Consider the following 24,099-nt stretch of genomic DNA (forward strand, 5'->3'; position numbering starts at 1 on the left):
ACAACAGGCTGGCTGATAACTTTGAATGGGCCCAAAAATGGGGAAGAAGAAAGGTTATTTCAGCTAACAGGCAACATTAGTGCAAAAGTAGTAAACAAATCATAAATAAAGTTAAACTGCAAATTAAAGTTTCTAAGCTACAACAGAAGAAGGGTCTGAGTGTTTGAAACAAAATACAAAAATCCCGAAAACATCTTCAAGCTTAGAAGCAACCCTGCAGGCTCAACTCAGAATTCCCTACTGAAGCTCCTTTGAGATCATTCTCCTTTTATTTGAATTTCTAAACTAAAACGATTGTTTTCTTCAGATCTGTGCTGTGTACCAGGTTATGCATCACAAGCAATATAGTAGCCCCTCACATGCTTAAAATATTTAAAAGAATTACCATGAGCTAATTCTGTTCCTACTCATTAGCTAGACAGAAAGATTACTGAAATAAACGCATTGAAGCTCTGTAAATGTTACTAAAGCTTTGAGTCCTCAACAAGAAACGCCCCAACCTTCCTTCCAGCTGTGGAGGGGATGTTCAGTTCACAAATTCCCCTCAGGTGCTGCCTGCCCTCCCCCCGGCAGCCTGCCCCGGTGCTCAGGAGAAGGACGGGCCCCGCAGGGTGACTCTGCCGCCCCCCGAACCCCGAGGTCCCAGCTGTGAGGTCCCAGCTGTGGCGCGGGAGCAGCCGGGCTGGGAGCGCCCCGGGAGGGCCCAGCCCCGCGCCAGCAGCACCCCCGCAGCGCCCGAAGTACCTCGCGGAGAGCCCCCTCCTCCGTCCCAAGCACTTACGGCCCATCTCTGACGGGAACGGCTGCTCCGGGCCCTGAGGGGTGCGGCGGGGTCTCGACCCGAGCGTTTCTGGAGGAGGGAGCAGCCCCTCCTGGGGCCGGCCTGCGCCAGCCCCTCCAACACACACACAGATGCACACCAGCTTGCTTTGCGCTTTTATCCAAACTACATCACAGAGATCTGTGCCCACCCTGGAGCGTTCTTTACACATGGCTAAAAAAAACCCAGACAGGCAGAGGGGGCGGGGGCGAAGTCTTTCAAGTGGAGTTCATGCGGACAGGTCGCTGTTATCGAATCTCTCTTGGTCATACACCTCCGCTACCACCTTCCTGCCTGCAAACCAGCGCCCGTTCAGAGCCTGAATGGCTTTGTGAGTCTCTGAGGCCATGGAGAACTCCACAAAGATCTTGACGATGATCTCGGCATCCTCCTCTTCTCCTTGCTTCTCCTGGTAGATGATGACCCTGTTTACAGCTCCAAATTTGCCGCATTCTTCTGTCACTTCTCCCTCCAGGTCGTCGTCAATGTCCTTTGGGTCCACCATGTTGCGAAGCACCATCACGGTGGACTGCAGAGAGGAGGGACAAGTAAGTTAACACACGCAGAGACACCCCGCTGCCACCTGCAAAGCCCCAGCAGACCCCGCAGCACGCCCGAGCGCCAGCGGATACTCCACTGCTACAGATTACAAGTGCGTTTCAGGAAATCAATCGTTCTCAGGGAGAAATCAGTGAATTTTCCTCCCAGGCAGCTGCCAGCTGTGCTGCGGCTGGCCTCTCCGGGGAGAGCTGTGAGCCACCCCCTGGGCTCTCCTCAGACACCTCTGTGAAGCACAGGTGACCTGGACACCTCTGGAATTTTTCTTGTGCTGTTGCTATCCTGTTATTTTTTCATGCTGTTACCTTCAACACCACCGTCATGTACTTTTAAAAAAAAATTTTACCTCATCTCTAACTAAAGCAGAAGGATTGACCAGGTCTTTTCTACCTCTGACAACCGACCAGGAACTTTCACTATGACAGACGAGTCAAGTCAGAGCAACACACCCCTTGCGTTCCCCCCCAGCCCCCTCGAGCCTGAGCCCCTCCCTGTGCCTCAGCACGGCTGGGGTGGGCCCGGCCTCTGGGGTCACCTGGTGCCCGCTCACAACCACCTGGAGCTGCCCAGGGCACGTCCCGACGACTCCTGAGCATCGCCAAGGGCAGGGACTGCCTGCAGCCTCTGGGCCCTGCAGCCCTCCTCCCCGCTCCAGCCCTGCCCCACAGCCCGGGTGACCAGGTGCTGCCTTTCAGGCTCAGTCTCACTGTAAAACACTCGCTCCAGCTCTTGCCCACATGCCTGTGTAACTGCCCTCGGGGGCCTGCTAAAGGAACAGCAGAAACAGAAGGGTACTGCTGGGCTTTGAGAATGCTGCAGTTCAAGACTCTTTGTCGACCTGCTAAATGTTTTCCAAGCAAGTACCCAAACGAACTGGGTCCTCTGGGAGAGGTACCTGTGACAGAGGAAACTGGCTGCTACGTCAGAAGCTCAAAGATGTATATAAAATGGTGTGAAATAAAGGAGAACGCTTGCTAGCTAACTCATTTGTGTCCTCCCCTAGGAAATGCAAGTCAGCGTTACCCCTGTTCAGCAAACACAGAAGAAACATTGTCGATTCAGTGCTGAAGCTCAGCAAATCTGCCTGTCAGCCTAGAAACTCAGCCCCGTGCAGGAACAAACCCCTGGTCGTGCCCAAGCAAGAAGCCTGATGAGACTATCATCGGTCCCCTTCCAAGACCCACCCCCCAAAATCGATGAATCTGTTGTTCTGTTCCAAGTTCTGACTTTTTCTCTCATTCATTCTTGTCCTCTCTCTCATTGTAAGTTCCATGAAATTCTGTTTTACCAACGCCTAAGAGTTTCATCCCACAGCAAAAGGTTGTGGGGAAAAGGTGAACTCCACAGTTGGGAACAGATTGCCCCGGCCGTGTGCCAGCCTCACTTCTTTAGTTATAAGCCAAAATGCCGTCGTGGTTTGCTTTAACGACGCTGAGTGAACACACGGTTTGATCAGACACTGCTGCCCGAGGCTCTTCCGGGCCAGCGACTGGTCTGAGCCCCCCGAGAAGCTGAGCAGGTCCCCAGGGTGGAAGAGGAACCACCACATAGCCCCAGGGGGACCTGCAGAAGCCTGCGCCACGCACGGGGCAGATCCAAACCCGCCGAGCATGGGGAGCAGCCGGGGCAGCCGCACCGCACTCACCTCCTGTTTGCGAAGCAGTTTCTGCATCACCATGTGTCGGGCGCTGCTGCCAGATATGCTCATGTGCTCCTGCTCACTCAGCATCTCCGGCCTCTCTGACTCCTGGAACACCTCCTCCTCCTCCTTCTCCTTTTTAACCTCCATCAGGCCCAGCGCCGGGGGACTGGCCAGGATGGGATTCACAACTCCCACTTGGGGGATCGTGACGGGGATGGGAGGTCGCGCAGGGGTAACACCTGTAAGAGCACAAACTCTGCAGCATAAAGAAGGGAATGGATGTTCCACAATGTCTGGGGACACACCAGCCACTAATGAAGAGGATCAACAGAATCTAGATGGTTTTATCTGCTCTGCGCCACCAGCAACCAGGGAGGCAGAAGCAGCAACTCTGTGTACAGGATGCTGGCACTCGAGGCCACATCAGGTACTTGCCCAGGAGGGAGGCAGAGTGCAGCGTTTTGCATGGAGTTACAATTGCCCAGATTTTCACCCAGAGCACCATGCACTCCTGCTGTGAAGCCCATGTCCCTGTCACATCTATTATACACCAAAGTAAATTCCTGCCACGCTGCACAAATAAAAAAAATCAACCTCCTTGACAAAGCAGGGCAGGGAGGAGGGTTTCAGCTCTGAACTCCCTTTAGTCGTGCCCCAGCTGTGGAGAGCTGTGGTTTGCAAGGGGCTGTCGGGGGGCCGGGGGGCGAGTGAACACACCTGTGATGACCCCGGGCGCCTGCGCTGCCATCACGGCCTGCGGCAGCGCCCCCAGGGGCTGCGCCAGCGTCAGCGCGGGGGACACCAGCCCGGGGGTCGCCAGCGTGCCCAGAACGGCGGCTCCAGCCACTGCCTCCTGCAAGACAGGACAAGACAACAAAAAACCCCAAAGGGTTAGTTCTGCATCAAGAAGTCATACTCCGGGTGCGTGCTGCTGAGGCTCAGCTGTTTTCACACCTAAGAAACACCAGATACACAGATTCGAGGGCAACAGCTCGCCAGCACGACTGTAAATGAAAAGCAGCACCACGCCAGCCAGCCCACCAGAGAAACGCAGAAACTCCACAGCCCTGGGAGAAAAATGCTCTCTTGCAAACCAAATTCCACCCATCCTCTCAAGCTGCTAAGTCGGGTGCTGAATGCAAGGCACCAAGGGATTCAGTACATGGCTGGGAAGACACAAGCAAATCTAGAGCAAGAGGAATCTGCACTTGTTTCCACCTTCTACACAAAAAGCTTTTGTGATGCCAAGGAATGGGATCCACCTAAGGAGACTGATGGGAGCTCCCACCCCTCCCTCTGATGACCGCACCAGGGCTCTGGGGCCACCTGACAAACCAGGTGAGGGAACTCTTCCAGCTTCAGCTTTCCCCGAGTGATCTGGGGGAAGGTTCATCCTCTCCAGATGAACAAGGAGCTCCTGGACAAGCTCAAACACAAAGGGAAAGCCTACAGAGGGTGGAAGCAAGGACAGGCAGCCTGGGAGGAATCTAGAGAAGCTGTCCGAGCAGCCAGGGATCGGGTGAGGAAGGCCAAAGCCTTGACAGAATTAAATCTGGCCAGGGACGTCAAGGGAACAAGAAAAGCTTCTATAGGTACATTGGTGATAAAAGGAAGACTAGGGAAAATGTGGGGCCTCTCTGGAAGGAAATGGGAGACGTGGTCACCCAGACCAGGGAGAAGGCTGAGGTACTCAGTGACTTTTTGCCTCAGTCTTCACTGGCAAGTGCTCCAACCACACCTCCCAAGAGGCAGACAGCAAAGGTGGGGACTGGGAAGATGAAGAATTACCCTCCAGAGGGTGCACAAGTCCAGGGAGCCTAAGGGAACTGGGGGATGAAGTGGCTCAGCCACTACTCATCATATTTGAGAAGGCTGGCTAAGTTCCCACTGACTGGAAAAGGGGAAACAACCCCCATTCTTAAAAAAGCGGAAAAAAAGAAGACCTGGGGAACTACAGGCCAGTCTCATCTCTGAGAGCGAAGAGATCATCCAAGATCATGGAGTGAATCCTCAGGGAAACTGTGCTGGGGCACATGGAAAATAAGGTGATTGGTGACAGCCAACGTGGTTTCACCAAGAGCAAACCCTGCTGATTGATCTGGTGGCCACCTACGAGGGGGTTACAGCGCTGGTGGGTGAGGGCAGAGCAACTGAGGTCATCTCCCCAGACTTGTGCAAAGCATCTGGCCCTGCCCCACACGGCATCCTTGTCTCTAAACTGGAGAGAGAGGGAGTTGATGGATGGGCCACTCGGTGGAGGAGGAATTGGCTCAACGGTCACACTCAGAGACCCGGGGTCATCTGCCCCACGTCCCAGTGCAGAGCAGCGACGAGTGGCGTCCTCAGGGGTCAGGACTGGGACCAGTTTAACACCTTTGCTGGGGACACAGACAGTGGGATGGAGCCCCCTCAGCACGTTCCCCCCCACACTGAGCTGTGTGTGTGGGGACTGGACCTGCTCGAGTGGGGCCAGAGGAGGCCATGAAGATGCTCGGGGGGCTGAAGCACCCCCCTGTGAGGACAGGCTGAGAGAGTTGGGGGGTTCAGCTGGAGGACAGAAGGCTCCGGGGAGACCTTAGAGCGGCCCCCCAGGGCTGAAAGGGGCTGCAGGAAGGGGGGGGAGGACACCTCTTGATCAGGGAGGAGGGATAGGACGAGGGACAGCAGGTCTAAACTGACAGAGGGGAGATTTAGATCAGTTCTAAGGCAGAAATTCTTCCCTGTGAGGGGGGTGAGGCCCTGGCACAGGCTGCCCAGAGCAGCTGTGGCTGCCCCCTCCCTGGAAGGGTTCAAGGCCAGGTTGGACGGGGCTTTGGGCAACCTGGGCTGGTGGAAGGTGGCCCTGCCCCGGGCATGGGGTGGCACTGGGTGACGTTTAAGGTCCCTCCCAACCCAAACCAGTCTGAGGTTCTGTGACAATTCCTGTCTGATTCAAGGAGCGCTGTTGTCAAACACCCCACTGCAAGCACAAGGGACAAGGTAGAGCTCAATACAATTTTCAAAAGCTGCATTTTAAATCCATTTAAATCAAAATTCTTCTCTCTCTAGTCTTTGTCCTTCAGGTGCAGCCAGCAACACAGCACTGAAATCTGCCTTTATGATCACAGGAACTGCAATTAGCAGACTGTGAAGTTCCCCATGAGCCAATCACATACCTGACTTTTTTAGCCACCTCCATTTTCACTGGTAAGGCCCTACTGAACTTTACTACTTTCACTGACCAGTTTCTTCAAACTTCCAGCCTTGAGAACTGAAACATTTTACAACCATTTCCTTTTGTCCGTGTTGTCTGTACCTCTTCTCCCATCCTGCTCCCTACTTGCCTCCATACACCGTCCTTGAAAAATCTGATGCCCCTTTCAGCATTTTCTATAGTTATATCAAGCAAAACTCTTCTAATTGCTTCCTGCATATTGGGTTTTCCAGTTCTCCCAATAATCACAGTACTTCTCTGTACCTTTTATAATCCAAATAAACATCCCGACTCTGGATGAGCAGAATTTGAACATCTGAGATGAACACTTTGTTAAATAATAAAGCACTTCCATAAAAGAACTGCACATAGTGTGCCTAAAATATACCCTAAGATCCCTTTTTTTTTTCCCCCATCCCTGTTGCTTTCCAGGCTATTTTGATTTCATTACCTAGATCCTCTCTTCCTTGTTTTCATGGGGCTCCTACAAGCCCTGACAGTGTGGAGCAAAAAATTATACAGTTTTGTTCCTTAAAAGCAGTATCTTGTACCTTCCCTCTAAACGCTGCAGAGATCCTTCCCTCAGTCTGCCACACTATCCCAATTCTCCTCTCCGTTAGTAACACATCTCATCTCTGCACTGCCCACTAATCCCACCAGCACTCCTAACACCCAGAACAAGGCCCCTGATATTTTTCCTGGAGATGAAGCGAGGCCTGTCCGTGTGTATGTGTACCAGGGTCAGCAGCTCCCAGCCCAGCTCCCTTCCGTCCCCTCTCGCCTGCCCACGCCTCTCAGAACTCACTGCAACAGCCCTGCTCTTGTCCCCACCAACGCCTGGGCTGTTGGTAGGATACGCTTTACATTATTGTTCCTAACAAAGCGTAAGTGTGGTCTTATCAAAGACAGTTATGGTAATCCAGCAGTGGTATTTCCCTAGAACACCCACACATTTTGCCTATCTGGTTTTTTAGAAAATGCTGTCCTTCCTTCAAAGCCTGTTTTCAACCTTTCCCTACCACTGGGGTGAGCCCAAAGCCTGCAGACACGTTTTCCACGCTACCTCGCACGCTCCTGAGCCTGCAGCAGCAGCCCTGACGTGACAACACTTATTACCAAAAACCCCCAAACCAGGAGGCGTCTGTCTGCGGGTGACAAAGCGACGTGGTGACCCCCGCCCGGGACGCAGCAACCCACGTGCATCGGCAGGCACCCAGCCGCAGAGGAAAAGGCTTGCACAGGCCATGTGATGAGACCAGCACCGTTTTTAACTACGCTGGGGGTCATCAGCTGCCCCCACTTTTCATTTAAATGCCTAAAAAAATTTTTCCTAATAGTTTTAATACCTTAACTTCATTTGCAACACTGACTTTTTTGCTGTCATTGTCCAGACATTAACTATCTCTGCTATTCAATACCTCTCTCTAAGTGCAGAGACACTTCCTCCTTCCCTGGGTGCCAAGCTAATCCTAGACTAAAGCTGCAGTTCTGACTGCAGATCCAAAGTTCTATCTCTGACTTAACTTTCTCTCATGTCCACGACTTCTGTAGCTCCGCTGAGCTTACTGATTAGCTTGTGTTTAAAACAAGTTGTGCGATTAAAGCCCTTACAGACCATGACTGTTTATGTTCTTATTTAAAATAAGCTGTTCCACACAAGGATTGGGCTAGGAGCATAAATAAGACACTGACTTCTGTAACTGTCTGGTCACCTAAAGGCACCCACACGGCCAAGCAGACCAGTTATCCACATCGGTACCATGTCAAAGTAAAGGTGACAAGACCGGCTGAGTACCCCTGAGGCCTTTCAGAACGTTTCTCCTATATATGGAATTTTAAATTTTCCTCACAGTAACAAATCCTGCAGTGTTTTGCAGAAAGAAACAGTAAGATTTATCATGTCTGTAACAGATCTCTACCATTTCACTTAATAGCTCTTTCCCGGAGTGATTTTGTTCCAAACAGTTCTTCCAGACATGCCTCAACCTCCTTCCCCACCTGACTGCAGAGTTCCCCGACTTGTGGGCTTTTTAGTGGGGCCAGGCAAACCACCCGAGTTTCACATTAGTGGCAGCTCCTCCCACTTCTGCCTTTACCATGTGATTCAGAGAAGTATTTCCCCAAAACCAGCTGTTTGCAGAATGAAGTCCAGCCAGCCGAGCAGCAGCACACACAGGCTGCACGCCTCCACAACGTTTCTGCTTAAAGGGAACCCAAGAACCCCAAAGTGCTGGAGCTTGTTTCTTACAAGGACTGTGGTGACGCAGGGGGAGATTCTGCTGCCCAAGGACAGGGGACACAGATACGGGGTTTGCTTTGAAGGGCAATCCTCCCCCATCAGTGTCTATCGGCCACTGCCAGGAGCTTCTGCTACCTCAAGCAAACTACATTTGAGAACCCCCAGACTCCCATATCATCAGCGAGTTCTGCTCCATCACCTCCTTGTTCCTGGACAGCCTAAAGCCCTTATACAGTTGCTGCCACCTTACTGCACGGGCAGTCTTTTCAAAAAGTGTTGCTCAGGCAACTCTTACTACCCTCATTACTCTGCCCTCCCTTTCATGTACTCTCATGTGTTCTTTTGGCCTCTACCACAATCGTTTCCCTAACCCCTGGTTTGCCTTCCCAACAAGGAAACCCCTCCAACGTTTCCCCACCGTTTCTTTATTTAAATTTCTGATCAGCCGAGCCAGACTCCACCCCAAAAGGCTGGCGTACGGGCTCCTCACAGGCGTCAGTGGCAAGTCCTGGCCACGGAGGCCTGTTTCCAGCAGGATCACAACCACCCCCCGTCCGAGCCCCACCAGCCCGCGCCTCACCTGCGCCGTGATCTTGGCCGTAGCAGCTGCTGCCGCGACGGCGGCGGCCGGGGGCAGCCCTCCCGGCGTGGCAGGGGTCAGGAGAGGCATCGGAGGAGTCACAGCTTTACCGACTCGGAGGTACTGACCCCCAAGGTCAAAGAGGTTCATAGAGGAAACTGCATCTTGAGAAGACTGGGCTTTCTCATATTCTGCAGCGAGAAAGAGAAGTATTTACAAACGGTCCTTTTTACTGCTAAATCGAGCTGCTCTCGCATCACACGACTGTGATCTGTATTTGCAAAAACAGACTTAAGAGTTCCAGTGAGAAGACCCTCAGTGCTTCGCTCGCTCTTCTCATCCCCCTATCACACAGGCATTGTCGAGAACAGGCAGGTAGCAAGATCTCTCGACTTATGTAACAGTGAGTAAAAATATCTGACTATTAATTAAACTTATAAGTTCAGGCACAGGTCTGCTCCAAATTTATTTCTATCCCATTGCTTAACGCAATTCTTCCACTACGGTTTATAAAAAAAAGAACAAAAAAACAACGAAAAAGAGGAGGATGCTCCCGATCACCCTGCCCTCCCCCATCAAACACCAGACAGCGTTGTACCGATGAAACCGTAGCCTTTGTGTTTCCCTGTGGTGGGATCCCTGGCTAGCGTGCAGGACTTGATCTTCCCAAAGGCCTCAAACACGCTCTTGATGTCATCGTCGGAGAGGTCCTGATGGACAGACGCCACGTAGATGCGGTTGAAAGCCCGCGCCTCTTCTGCCAGCTGGTCTATGATGGGTTGAGCCTGGCCTATGTTGCTGGGCCTCCCGACCTGCAGAGGAGGCAGTGGAAGGCCCGTGAGCGCTCCGAGCGCGGCACGCCAGCCCCCGGCCCCAGTCAGTCAAGGGCAACAGCTGACCCCGCTCTGGGGTACATCCTGTGCCACGGGGGTTCAAGAAGCTCTGAGAGCCCTCGCAGGCTGCTCGCTCCCCCCATTGCTGCTCCCCAACCTGCCAAAGACCAGCTTCCAGGAATTGAAAACAACCCTGAAAGCAAAACAGTGCTCCTGCAGCCTCCCTTCCAAGGCTGCTAAAATCCCCTTAGAAGTCAGATGCTGCAGATACACAGAGTGGATCAGAAGTATAAAAGATATAAAACACTTTGCAGAAAATGCTGGTTTACCCCCCCACTTCAATCCCCAAAGTTTCACATTTGCAGGATCCCTTCTCACTGCCCCAACACCCACACCCACCATCCTTTGTCTCGTTCTGTGCCCAGTGCCTCTGGTCTGTGTGGCAGGAGTGGGCCTCTACCTGAAGTCCCTTACACTGCCAAAGTCTGATGCTACTTATCTACCATCCACATGGGTACAACATAGAGAGGAGGCATTAAAATATCAAGAAGCACCTTTGTTGTGCCCTCAACATTCTTCCAGTCTGTGTGGGCAGAAAAAACTAAGCTAGATTACCCGAACACGTTTCTAGATTTTATCAGGGTGCTGGGAGTTTCTCCTCAGAAAGGGACCCAGAGCCACTATGTACTCAATGGGTTTAATGTCAAGGTCTAGCAGGGAGCAGACTTTAGGTTATCTTCCACATTACAGTGCTGTGGGAAGCATTTCTAGGCATAAAGCCGTTATTCACAGGGAAAAGCACTGGGAGTTTTCAGAGTATGCCTGCTACTCACCTTTATATTTCTTCCCCCCAGCATGACAGAATTCATCTGCTCCAAGGCCAGCTGAGCGGCTTCAGGTACCTCGTACTCCACAAAAGCAAACCCCTAGGACAGAAGGATACACATGTTGACTCCACCAGCTGTATCTTGTCTTGAATCTGTGCCAAGTTAACACAGCCAAGACCTCCCACATACCAGATCCCTACTACTACAGCCCGAGACTTTTCCTTAAAGCAGCTTTTTATTAAAGCAGCGAACTGCACACACAGGTACCGACACAGGGCTACCTGCCTCCAGAGCCTCTCGTATTGGGAGGCCATGGCGTGCAGGACAGCCAGGGTGGTCAGCTCACCCCCCGGGCACAGCTGGTTCCCACTGCAGAGCCCTGCTCTCTAGGAGGGTAAAGGCTCCTTCCTCTCGTGGGTATGTTCAGGAGGGCCTCAGAGAGAAAACGCATCTCTCGAGGGCTGTTAACCAACCTTGTGTTTCATCGTAACAGAGTCCCAGGACATATCAATGCTTTTTATAGGTCCAAAAGGGGCAAAGGCCTGGCGAATGGTATCTTCTCCCAGTTCATAGTATATGGAGCCCACGTACACGCGACACATGATGGCCAGGGCGCGCTGCCTCTGCGCTGCCATCTGTATTGGAAAGAAGAACTGGCTGGTTAGCTCCAGGGGTGGCCATGGATGCCAGGACCTCCTTCCCTTCCTCTTCCCTCCCAGGAGCTATGGCCCAACAGCAGGTAGCTCCTCACTGGGCTGCGGCACAGCCTGGCACACGGAGTCATAGAGAAGTCTTTTCCTGCTCAATGCCCAGACTGCTGGAGCGGATAAGCGGTACGGCTCGCTCCCGGGGGCAGTCCAATCTGTGGTGGGGTCTGCCACCTCAGGAGCCTTAACTCCAACCCCACTGATAAGGTCTGACCCTCCCAGCCTGATCACATCTCCAGCAACGCTTGCAGGAGGAGGAAATAACTTCATTCTAGGACAGCTTCCCCCTCCAGGCAGCAAAGGGCTCCATTCTAGAGGCTATCGGCAATCCCTCCCGTTCCCTCCCGCAAGGGACAGCAAGAGATCCAGAACTGGGCACCACCTGGTCACTCCCCCGCCCCCCCCCACACCCCCCCCCTCCTCCCAGGCAGCAAAGGAGCTGGAATTGGGCACCTCCTCCCCACCCCCTCAAGCATCACACACCTCCTCCTCCTCCCCTCACCCGCCCCAGGCAGGACGAGATCCAGTACTAGGCACCACTTCCACCGCACAGTTCAAAAGCAAAGCAAAAAAAAAAAATCAAATGGTTAAAAGAAACTTCTTTGTTAAGTGTGTGGTGCTAGTACTTATCACTGCCTGTCGTTACTGGCTCAGATAGTGGTGCAGCCCCCTTATCAGTTTCGGTGCAGAGAAGGTCTCTGTGCTATTTTCTCCTAAGTATGCCTGAAAACCTGTTTGCAAGACAAATCCAGAAATTTCTTACAGCAGGTATCCAAAAAAGCAGTATATCCTTCAATTAGCTTTCACCCTTATTGCAATTCTAGAATTGCTGCTACTAATGACTGTTTTTCTAGGAAGATGCTGCCTACAAAAAAAAAAAATCAGGGGTTTGGCCAGCACATCCTAGCAGCACGTCTTGGGACCAAGGCAGAAATCAGGTCCCTGCAGAGGCAGCTCCCTACGATCAGCAAGACTGAATTACAGTGTGTTGGAGATTTCATTCCTGTTCTGCGTGGGACGGATGGAACCGAGGTAAGGCAGAAGGGCTACGGACTGCGGCAGAGCAGGCACACGCAGCATGAAGCTTGATGCCGCTCTCCCAGCCCCGGGGTGCTCGGCACCAGAGCTGGGAGCTCTGAACAACCCCCTCTTCCCCGGCACCCCTGTTTAAGGGTCTTTAATCGAGGCCTTTTCGAGAGGCCTGCTTCCAGGGCGAGCTCCGACGTGTCTGGGGATGCTGCTACTCGAGTGTCGAAATGGAGGGGACAGCGTTTGTCTGTGACGGTCACAGAAGCACGGACACAAACCGTACCTGAAGGAATCCTCCTCCCTCACAGCACCCGGACATGATCGACAGTGACCATAGGAGGGAACAAACTGTAAGGTTTCAACTCCTATTATTAATACAGCAGGGACACTGTAAACAGGAATGGTTCTCACCCCATGCTGCTGCTCCTGAAGTGACATTAAGCTTGCCTCTTGACTGGGTTTAAATATTGCACACAGTGAAAAATAAGCTGTTTCTCAGTTTACTCTGCAATGCTGTGACTAGGAAGACTATGGCACGTGTACAGGCAGGACAGCTGCTGTGTTGTCTCCCAGGTTCTCCAACACATTCCCAGCTTTGGTGCAGGAAAGGCAGTGATCAGTAGCCCCTGAGCCTGTGCAGTGTGTCTGTTACGGGTTCAGAGCCATCAGCATCCTAACCCCAAGTGTCCGAGCAAAGCGCCTCACCCGCGGTGCCACAGACTGGGAGAAAAGTTTAATGTTACTAGGAGTGCTTCTTGACGAGACACTGCAGCCGGGCACCAGGCCGAGGGATTTTTCACCTTCTGAAGGGTATATAGATATAAGAGGACATTCTCTTCTTTTCAGTTATCAGTGCAACAGGTGCAAGAGAAATGGCATTTGTCCTCTCCCACGGCAGCAACCTTTACAGGACAAAGTCCACCTCTTACCCTGCTGCAGAGATCCTAACAGAATAGCTGGGGTGGAGTCAGGAGGACTCTGTTATGTCAGCAACAAATTAGAAATGGGGCCCTACAAAAGGCAGAACTGAGGTGGAGCGTGATGGCTACAGCCATAAGTGGGTCACTTAAAGGACTGGGTGGCATCACCTCAGGGGAGTGGGGCAACGTACACCTGCGGACTAAGCGCACGGCGGCGTCACAGCCTCCTGACTGGACAGCTCGTGGCTTTCATGAGCTACACTACGCAGACTTTGCTGGCCACTGGCCCTCTTTCAACACCTACAAAATGGAGTTTAAAGTACCTGCAACCTTCATAAAGGCAGCAGCTGATAGTTGTAGATGTAACCTTGCTGTTAAGTGCTTATGAAGGTTATTTTAAGGACAAGCCAAAACATCATCTTGGAGGGCTCCTCTAAACAAAGGAGATGATGCAATAACATCACCACTAGCTTTGATTTTAATACAACACCAGGAAGCTGTGCTCATCTTGCTGACGTGAGATGGAAACCTTGTGCTGCAATGCTTGGAGGATGGACAGGAAGCTTTAATCTCGCCCTAAGCTGCGGCAACAGGAAATTCAGGCTGCACTCCCTTCATGGGGGTACCGGCGGATCTTGTCAACAGGCAGAAGGGCTGGACAGACTCTGGCTGCGTTTCCTACATTCCTGAGGGGCTCTGGGATGAGTACTTGCTGAGGACGGGGTACCCTAATTGCACTGCACCGTACCCTGGCCGAAGGGGCCGGCACAGCCTCCTGTGCCCAGTCTGTCCCATCAGCAGCCGTCCGACTCCCGGAGAGGGAGGAACCTCTCAGGAAAAGGATTCCCAATACTGGTTCTGCCCTTGGGGCTAATGAGACATTAAACATTTCCTGTTATCAGTGCACACTTTTCATCTGTTGCCCAGCTGTGAATAATGAGCCAAGTTTTTTTTTTAAGCAAAATTGAAGGAGTTATGCTCTCGAGTAAGCATCTACATGAATTGGTAGAAGTTTCTTGGGCATGAGGGCTCAGAAACCAGCTAGGCCAAATTCACATCGAGATGCTTCTATTCCATTCCAAACTTATATAGAAAATTTATTTTGGCTCCTCTGCTGACACAGTACTTTCTGTGGCAGTGTTAAAAAGGAAAGAGGTGATTTTAGTTTTAGTGCATCTTTCATTTTGGAGCACAAGCCTCTGGTTGCATTTTACACCAAGCAGAAATATTTTATGCCAGCGAGATGGAAAAATATTTACAAATTTACAAATGAACCTCTGCATGCAGAGTGGAGCTTACAGGACACTTCCTGCAGTGGCCATTGTCCAACATGTCTAGGAAAAAGGGAAGGGATGGCTAATCCCAGGTAGTTAAGCTCTCTGTGGCACCGGATGAGAAATCCCAGCACTAAAGGGCTGCACAGGTTCTCTGAATAGTCCTGCAGTTTTGTTACTTCCATCCTGCTTTCATGTGACTTGAAACATGCCATATTCACCTAGTCTGGAAACATGCACAGTAAAGAGCAGTCTTACACCTGGGCTACAACATGTTCTGCAGCCCTCTAGTGCCCCAGTCCTCCCCAGCGCCTTAGCTGCCAGGTCTCCGGTGCTGTGAGTTCGTTTCGTAAGAAATTGCCCATTTGTGAGTTACCTTGGCAGTTAGTTTTAGGTCGGGACCTCAGAACTGTAGCATCCCTAGAAATGCAGCTCCCACAATTTCACAGGTGTGTTCAGAACTGTTCGAAATCTAAAGCTTTCTTTGCCAACTGACTCCAGGACCCCGACTGCAGTGTCACAGCGGACTGCACCCAGCCTAGGGTCTTCCTCTGGGGAGTTTACACTTTGCCTCTGCTTGCTGTGCTTGTCCGTAACAGGTGGGTATGTGGGAGGGTTGTGCTGGGTTGAATTAAGAGCATTGTATTACCACTACATACGTCCCCACTCTAGGCCCTGACTAAGACAAAGTGCCCAAGAAGAAGTGAATATGTCTATTGACCGATTGTAAAGGTGAGAGAGGATCTCCAAAGCCCATTGTCACTGCTGCCATCTGAAAGACAGTAAAGACAGAGTTCAGTCTGTTGGAGCTGAGCATACTACGGCTGTTTGTAAAAACTCAAGCAGAGCGGCGGCACAGGGAACCTGCGAGAGAGGCCTCTCCTTCCTTGCCCCTCACTGCCTGGTCCCAAGGACTGTCCAGCGCTGGGACCCTGCAGATTCCAGTCCCACCAGGTCAGGGTGGAGTTGTGCTGCTGCCACTGCCTCAGGAAGCAGGGTCTTCTCCCAGGGGGGACTCAAGGCAATAGTAACCTCTGCAACCACTGTCGTTGACTCACCCCCAGCATTTAAAAAGGAGCCCCTCAACTACATCAGACACTGAGAAACATGCACAGCCCTGAAAGGCCAAAGCTGCCCAATGTGGCAGGCACATCCACAGCGATTCTCCCTTAAAAAATCCAACATCCATCCCAAAGCCGCTATTTTGGGTGTCCTAACTTTGGGTGGGAAGCAGCGAGATGTGTTCAAGAGAGCTCTGAAGGAAGGGAGATTTAGGTGCCAGTTAAGGGCTCTCCCTGTACGTCGGCATTCCAGCATCAGCAGGAACTGCCAAGGGAACGTCCCTGGAATTGAGAGCACCTGGGTGCAGGAGCGGGAAACGGGGCAGCAGCGTCAGAAACACCGCAGAGACAGGCACCCTCCCCTCCGCAGGAGATGGGGAAGGGACACTGTGCCCAGTAACCCTGGACACCACCTGCAATCCAAGTCCAAAGTGGAACCCGCAGCAAATTCTTTGGCTTCTGGCGCTTCAAGCAGCACGTGACCAGCCAACAGGAGAGAAACTCTTAAAAATTTACTCTCTGAATGAGAGAAATTTGGGGGCAATTTTTGTGGGTGAGTAAAGGGGGTTTCTTTAGCGAGCTGAAGACAGCATGTTTCAATTTCACTGTGGAAACACAAGTGCGTGTACCTGGCTCCAGGCAGGCCTCAGGGCTGTGCTCTGGTTCTAAGTGCCAAAGAACTCCACCTTGTTGGGGGAGAGTAGGACACAGAAGGAGCATCTCAGGAGGGTCTCTCACCTGAAGGTTGGTGAGCTGCTGTTGCTGGTGGGCGATGGTTTGCTTCACCAGCACACTCTTGATACTCTGCTCCATCGCATACTTCTTTGCCTGGAAAGAAACACAGACTCTGTAGTCATAAGACCACACCACAGAGCAGGGAACGATGTCTGATTTCACACCACAGTTCCCCAGAACCACACCACTGGCTGCCAGTGGAACTTTTCGGCGCTCCGGCCCTAAGCACTAAGGCACTTGTACGTTAGCCAGCGGCCACCAGCTCACTAACATCTTGGTCTGCATCTCGGCGTCGTGAGCCCTGGAACACAGCACAACGCTTGAGCGGAGGGTTGGACAGACTCGGCCTGCAGCAGGCGCAGCGTTAGGAAAGCAGCATGCACTAGACACTCGGCATCTCCCCTCTTCCGCCCTCGGCCCCTTAGGTCCCACGTAGCGCCTTACCTGCTGGGATGAGGGCAGGACAGATAGCCTCCTCCAAGTCCTTTCCACTCAGAGAACAGCTGGACAAAGGGTTTCTACAAAAAGGGAAGGGCCTCCCAATCCCCATGTCCAGTCCCTAGGCACTCCCCCTCTCTTTTCTTATCACATCTGGCCTGTGCCGCTTTGGAGGACCCACTGCTCTTGCTCACTAAAATGCTCCAGCTCTCCTTCCCTGGTTCCTAGCCTGCAGACACAAGACTCGTTTGTCTTTTTCTTTCAGTCTTACACAAATGTGATCAAGCTTTACACCCAGCGGTGCCGACATGGAGGCTCTTTGCCAGGGGAATCCTAACACCCCCAGATGTGCCTAATCCCGGGGAGGGTACAAACACATTCAGCCAACCCCTCGGGCACCTGCTCTCCAGGGCTGTACGTGTTTGGGAGGTGCCAGGGAACGGTAGGCTCTAAACCGTGGATTTGAGACGTGTGCTTCGGAAACCTGGAAACGGACAAGGGGATTTACATCTGTCAGCTACGGAGAAGCCAGAGGAAACGAGGCCGTTTCACACTGTGAGCCAAACAACACACACACAAGCAGCTTCAAACATTACGGGAACATTCACACCAAGCCTACCTAGAGCAAGACTTTACTTGCCTCACCAGAGTACAGAAGACACCTAGCCCACAGTGCCCACATTCCCTGGTTTGGTTTTCTTTCCCCTCTTTTCCCAACTCTGCTCTCCTCTCAGTAAGCCAGGCATCACTCACTCCCATCAGGAAAGTGGGTAAGAAGTCAGCAGTAACCTCCCCACCAGCTGTATAAAACAGGACCAACAACCAGACATCAGAGCTGGACTGAAATTTTAGCTGGATTAAAACAGGTTGGCTGAAATGGGGTGAAAATACTTGCTACTGGGTCTCTTTACACACAGGAGAGAGCATAAGGGAAAAATATTTTGTGACATGTTCTTGTGTGGACAGAATAAAAGACCAGCTGGAGCGTATCAGAAACCTATTCCTTGTGGAGTACAGGCTGCTCCTCGCAGTAACTTTGTGGCAGTTGCATATTGTTTTAGGATTATAATGTAATCTTAAAATGTTATTTGCTCATGATTTGCATTTTTTGTTTAAAATTAAGAACACACTCCCCACCCCAACAGCAAATTCCACATCATGCTCCCCCAAAAGCATCTATAAACTCTAAACCAAAACAAATAATTCTCAGGCACAAATTTGCAAGTGTGAATCCACACACAGCATGGCCGTTACCCCAGACATATTCTTGGTAGGCGAGTTCCCTTTTATAACATCAGTAACAGATGCTCATTTAAAAAAAAAAAACCAAAAACCCAAACAAAAGAACCCCAAACAAACAAGAGCACTAAAAAGCAAATTCACATCAAGTTTACTCACTTTCTGGAGAGCTTCCTGCTGTTCTGGTGTGAGGGGAGGAAGCCCCAGCTTAGCTGCCGTGCTTTGTCCATTTTCCATCTTAATGGACTCTGTTCCCTGAGAAAATAGAAAATACTCGTGAAAAAAATGTTCCCATAAAAGTGACCAATTTCTTCATTCCCAGAAACCCAAAGCACTTAATGTCAGAATGTCACAGTTGGCTAAAAACTCTTCCCACACCTATTAACAATTTGCGAAACCCTGTTAATGTTCTGGCCACTCCCTAGGGGAGCGATATCCCAGCAGCTGTACAAACTGATTAACACGCTGGATATTTGAGTTCCCCAACCACCAAATTTCAGTGAAAAGAAAACGAAATAATCCCTATCTTCGCTCACATCATCTCCATCCTACCTCTCAACAGTTAAACTCTGTCGCAGATACCCATCTATTTTCACTTCCCACCTCTTCCTATACTAGTCTGCCACCCTTGATTTCTCAGGTTCTATTTTAAAATCTTCTCTGAAACTTTTCCTGATCTCACATACTGTTCCAGGTACCGAGTAACAAAGAACCACTATTCTCATACTTGGTATGACAGGCACATTGCCTGCCCGTGGGGGTTCCCAAACCCAACACCAGGTCTAGAAAGAAGCTTCTGGGCCACTGAACTGACTTCTCATTTGGGATTTGGGACACATGTGCAGCTAACAAATGTCAGCCCTCTTCGTGGTTTAGGTAGCCTACTGACTTCTCTGCCTCACGCTCATGTTCTACACCCCAGTCCATTCCTGGGAAGCAACTGGTCAGTTATTCCTACCACGTTAGGTAACAGCAGGTTTCTCTAAGCTACACCGTTCAACCTGGGTTTGGTTAAAGCGATTGAGCAGCTCACAGCTTTCTGGAAAGCATCCCCCAACCCCTGTCCTCACAGTATTACTCTTTGGCATCACACGATTTCCAGTCAAAATAGAGTTCAACATCAAAAACCTGTTAACAGATGTCTCAGTTCTCCTGTTTTAAAATAAATAAATAAATGTAAACCTAAGCACTCTGTACCAAGCACAGTACAGAAAAAAAGAAACAGACCCATTCAGATGGCAAAACAAAACCAGCTCTCCCAGCACGGGAGCAAAGCCGTCACTTGGAGAAGATAGAGTATCAAAGTAATTGGCATTTTAGCAGGAGGAACAGCGAGTGTTCCTGCTAATTTGGTTCCCATTCATTCAGAACAATCACTTGCTCCTGGCACTCCTGGTACTGGCAATCGACGTTTCCTGTGGGCACAAATGTCTCTGAAAGACCACTGACCTCCTTCTCCAGAAAAAAACATAATCCTGCAGGCACACCAAGATCTGATGAACATAATGCCAAAATGCAGAGCAGCAAACAGCTATTTTTTGCCTGGATCTGAAGCCTCAGAGAGAAAAACGTGTCTTTCAGAAGCAAAAGATCCTGCATCATGGCTGCACACAAACTGCACGTTTGGCTGCACCCTCTCTGCCCCAGCACGGGGCGGCGTGGAGCCTGCGCCCGCAGCAAACTCCGCCGGACAGAGCTGAACCCTGGGCTGCACTCGGCGACCGCCCGGCGCTGCCCCGTCTGTCACCTAAGGCCCCACAGACCATGGACCCCCGGGATCACACCTTCCCTCACAGTCCAATTTTTCATTTATGGTATTTTTGTATTTATTCTATGCATTGGTATAGAGAATGTTCTGTTTGTAACGGGGAGGAAAACTGTGAAAGAGTCAAGATACTGTAACCATATGAATGCTTTCCGCAGCAAATGACAGACTCCACTTAAGTATAAATGAAGCTCAAGCAGTCACTTGGTATTCTCAATTTAGGGTAATAATTTAGATTTTAAGAATTACCATGGAAGTAACAGAAATTACCAAGTTCAAGAAGTAAACAGCAGCAGAGAGGAGAGAAGCAGCAGCTCCTCGGCAGGCACCTTGGCACAGCCCCAAGGACAATCCCCAAGCGCTCCCGCTAAAAAGGAGCGGGAGGCAGAGCACGAGGGCCCTGAAACTCGGGGCCTCCCGAGGCTCTGCCTCCCCCACAGCGGGTTCTGTCCTCGGAGGCCAAGGCCCTTCAGGAGCGCCCAGGCCGGCTGCCAGCCCCCGCGGCACCTGCTGGCCCGTTTGCTCGTTGCCCACGTGCTGGACACAAGCCTGCGACCCTGCGGAGCTCTACACCAGGAGCCCCCGCAGAGGGGCTCTGAACCTGCTTCCCCTCACTGGATTAATGCTAAATGTTGCTTAGCTTCTTAGTAAAACGTCTTGATTTTCCTCACCAGGTACAAGGTCACAGGTCCTTGCGCAGTGCCTGCAGAGAAGGCTGTGAACAGCCCCTGACAGCACACACCTGGTCGGTCTATTCCTCCCCACGTGTTCCTCCGTACGTCCTGACGGATTAAACACAGCGTTTGCCATCACGGTGCCCAGTCGCTCTGTCTCGAGATCCTCTGGCAGTTGGTTTAACTAAGTGATAGCGACTGTTGACTAGAGACTTTCCCCGTGAGGTGAAGGGTGTCCGTTCCCTGGGAGGGTGCGGGGCAGGACCGCTCTGACCGAGTCCCACCCCATGGACAAACTCTATTTTCCTGCCGAACCGACACAACAGGGGAAGAAGCAAGAGCGTGACCACAGCACGATGGTCCTGCTGTTGGAACCGTCCATCGATCTCCCAACCTCACCGGCTTAGTTCATGTAAGTTTGTGCCTGTATCGTCCATCACAGCAGAACTAATTCCTTCTCCCAACTCAGAGCTCACCAGCAGCCACTGAAAATACCAGAATGGACAAGCACCCTAACCTCTTCGGTAGGAGACGCACATTAGGCTAAACAGACTCGTGTCTATGAGTGCTACTGGTTTCAGTATAAAAAATATCATGGGAAGAACCCAAATTAATAGCAGAAAACAAGATTTTAAGCATTCCCTTTACCAACTGCAAAGTTTCTCCCAGCCTAGCCGGCCTGTCCCAGTCTGCCGGGGCCTGCCCAGGTCACAAGGCTCCCTCTGCTCCAGGCAGCTCGGGGGCGAGGAGTGGAGCGCATCTACCTGGGAAGCCAAGCAAGCTGCAGGATGAGCTCGCTGGTGTTCAGAGAGTATTACCCAGATTAGTCTTACTCTATTTTACAGCAACAATTGAGACTTCTGGTTTTGTGCATTCAGCCTCAAGTTCACCATCAGGGGTTTGTGAGCATTTCCTAGGACCAATGCACACAGAGCAGCTGCAGAATAAACCCCTCTGAGAGAAGAACACGCTCTGCAGACAGCTGAACGCAGCGTTCTGAGTGGCAGTGACTTCACTGGTCCCTTCAGACCAAAGCTCACAGCTACACCGAGTAACACACAGGGACTGGGGGAACACAAGTGCCACAAAAGAAGTGGACGCAGAGGTGGCTGAACTGTTTCACGGCTGCAAATCGGGAAATTTGGGTGCACACTACTGATCAAAAGATACCACTGCACAGCCCATGGGTGAACAGAAAACAAGCGGCAGCACAGCAACAGAGAATCACAGAATCGTTTAGGCTGGAAAAGACCGTTAATATCATCGAGCCCAACCGTTAACCCAGCGCTGCCAAGGCCCCCGCTAAGCCACGTCCACACGCATTTTACACGATGTAGTAACAGTGATCTGCTTGCTACAGGAAGGCTACATCATCTCCGAGATTCATTCTGATCATGGAACATTCAAAAAAATAATTTAAAAGAATCATTCTTGTTCTTAACGAACTGGCTAAAAAAATGTTTTTCACCCAGGTGTCCTGGCTCCCCTTCCCATTTGTTTACACCTTATGTACATGCCACTGTGCAGCCAAGCCCAGAGACTGCCTTAGTTTTCTGCAGACAATTTAAAAAGCCCACACCTTTTTCTATTGCTTTTTTCATTTGCTCTCAGCTTTTGAAAATTGCATTTTTGCAGTTTAGGAGCTATGAGACTTGGGAGAAGAAAAACATCGTGGAAGGGCTACCACAATTAAAAAAACCTACTCCATCAACTATGACCTGTTAGGATTCTTCAAAATAAAAACTATTGCATATCTACATTTAATGTGATTTAGACATCTGAGCTCATTAAATGGCATAGCTTCCAAACACTGATCGGTAACATCCCATCTCCAGCCTGGAGGCTACACTCAAACCCAAGTGATCCAGAAGTGACGAGAATCCGAGCAGCCAGACCCAGGCGCTGCTGGTTCCAGGCTCTCTGCCACCACACGCTCCTCTGGATAGAAACCAAAGGTGCCTGGCTTTGCTGATCAACAGCACAGCTCTAACAACAATTTATCACCGTGTACCCTTTAACAGCGAGTTTCTTCAAGGCAGACTACCCCCCTCTGTTACTCCAGGCTGTCTGAGCAGCAACGGATTGTGTAAAATAACCCCAATCTCTATCCCCATTCACACAGAACCGAGACAGTTGCTTCTCTCTTTCCCGGCACTACCAGGAGAAGGCTCAGCACAATTAATTTGAGTCTGCCAGGCTGTAATGTAACAGGACCCATTGAAAAGCGGTTGGTGCTTTCCACCGAGGCTGGCCACCTTGAAATGCCTTGTTTAAACACACCGTAACAGGCAGGAGGGAACAGGAGAAATGGGAGAGAAGTTGACAACAGAAGCAGGAGAATAGGAGCTTCTTTTAAAAGAGAAATAAATAGAAACTGTATACCTGTTGCTATGAGCATTGCTTCTGAGCGTTGCTTGGCCCTTTAAGGTGGTTTGAACTCCAAGAGTTCAGGCACATTCGTTGGGAATTTATTACATGGCTGAGAATTTCTCTGAAGTATAAACACACACAAGAGAAAGAAAAACACAGAATCTTGTTTATTTTAGGAACCATAACAAGTAAACAACACGAAGATTACATAAGACAGAGGTGGGGAAAGGACTGATGAAGTACCTGGCCAGTATACTCAGTCTAATCCTTGCTCTGCACCTCATCAGTGCTCAGGAACTTGCATTCATCGGGGCATTTTCATACCACAACACCCCACCCAGCAGCAAAGCTGGGAGAAGCATCACCTGAGTGCTTGGTCAATGGCAATGTTTCTACTTGCACAACAGATTATTTTTCAGAAAAGGTCCTTCTTTGCGTATATAAACAGATGTAAGTGTTCTGCCCCTATTTACTATCTAAATCTTTGTGGATTCAGCTGTAAACTCTAACTTGGCAAGTCTTTCATCACATGCACAACCTTTTAGTATTCCTGATTTCCTTTAGCACTACCCTTTTCCACCCCCTACAGGGTACACTTTTTTTTTCAAATGGGAACAGCAGCGCTAGTGAGTTATTTCTTCTGTTACTGCTGGCATGTGCAGCTAATGTACTGCCAACATTGACAGCATGGGGCATGTCCAAGTTTCTTTCACCATCCTACCAGAGGTGTTCTGTAGAGAATGGGCAGGGATTAAAACCTTTCAAAACGTGCCATTTTTCTAGCATCTCATGACCAAACTGTTCACATGCCAGTAACATCTTTTCTATTTAAGTGAACAAGGAGATACCATGACAAATTTTGCTGCTGCTGTCCAGTAGCACACCACAGTTCTTCCTGAGCACCAAACTGTGCAAATCCAACATGTGAAAACATGAAAAGTCTTAAATACATGCACACAAGTGATCTGTGTACCCCTGAAACAACCCCTTGTGATGCACCCTCATGGCATTTGATAGAACTCCACCCTGTTGGGTCAGCACCGAGAAACAAACCAATCTTCTAGGTGTTGGCTTTACAAGCAGCACGCTCTGCGTTATCTGTCGCAGAACCCAGAAGTCACCTGCATCTCAATTCTTAACTCTCAAAGAGTTCCTGACCAGCTACAACAGCTCTAAACAAATCAATAGGCACATA

At 50.6% G+C, this 24,099-nt stretch overlaps 1 protein-coding gene across 4 annotated transcripts in view; it reads right to left on the bottom strand.

Annotated features, from left to right (window-relative positions):
- Positions 1 to 924: 924 nt before the first annotated feature.
- Positions 925 to 24,099, bottom strand: part of PUF60 (poly(U) binding splicing factor 60) — a 30,013-nt gene continuing 6,838 nt past the window's right edge. The window contains exons 1-11 of one of the 4 annotated variants that reach the window (XM_074898251.1): positions 22,917 to 23,000; positions 18,255 to 18,350; positions 16,422 to 16,511; positions 15,344 to 15,394; positions 11,166 to 11,327; positions 10,699 to 10,791; positions 9,631 to 9,844; positions 9,033 to 9,223; positions 3,738 to 3,873; positions 3,024 to 3,259; positions 925 to 1,349 (exon numbers count right to left, since the gene is read on the bottom strand). In XM_074898251.1, coding sequence (XP_074754352.1) covers positions 1,050 to 1,349; positions 3,024 to 3,259; positions 3,738 to 3,873; positions 9,033 to 9,223; positions 9,631 to 9,844; positions 10,699 to 10,791; positions 11,166 to 11,327; positions 15,344 to 15,394; positions 16,422 to 16,511; positions 18,255 to 18,332 — 1,551 coding nt within the window. In that variant the 5' untranslated portion in view covers positions 18,333 to 18,350; positions 22,917 to 23,000 and the 3' untranslated portion in view covers positions 925 to 1,049. Of the gene's footprint in view, positions 1,350 to 3,023; positions 3,260 to 3,737; positions 3,874 to 9,032; positions 9,224 to 9,630; positions 9,845 to 10,698; positions 10,792 to 11,165; positions 11,328 to 15,343; positions 15,395 to 16,421; positions 16,512 to 18,254; positions 18,351 to 21,611; positions 21,630 to 22,916; positions 23,001 to 24,099 lie in introns of those variants that run through there. The other 3 variants (XM_074898253.1, XM_074898250.1, XM_074898252.1) reach the window with 3 other exon arrangements.

This window comes from Athene noctua, chromosome 2, assembly GCF_965140245.1.
Source record: "Athene noctua chromosome 2, bAthNoc1.hap1.1, whole genome shotgun sequence".
Taxonomy (NCBI): Eukaryota; Metazoa; Chordata; class Aves; order Strigiformes; family Strigidae; genus Athene; species Athene noctua.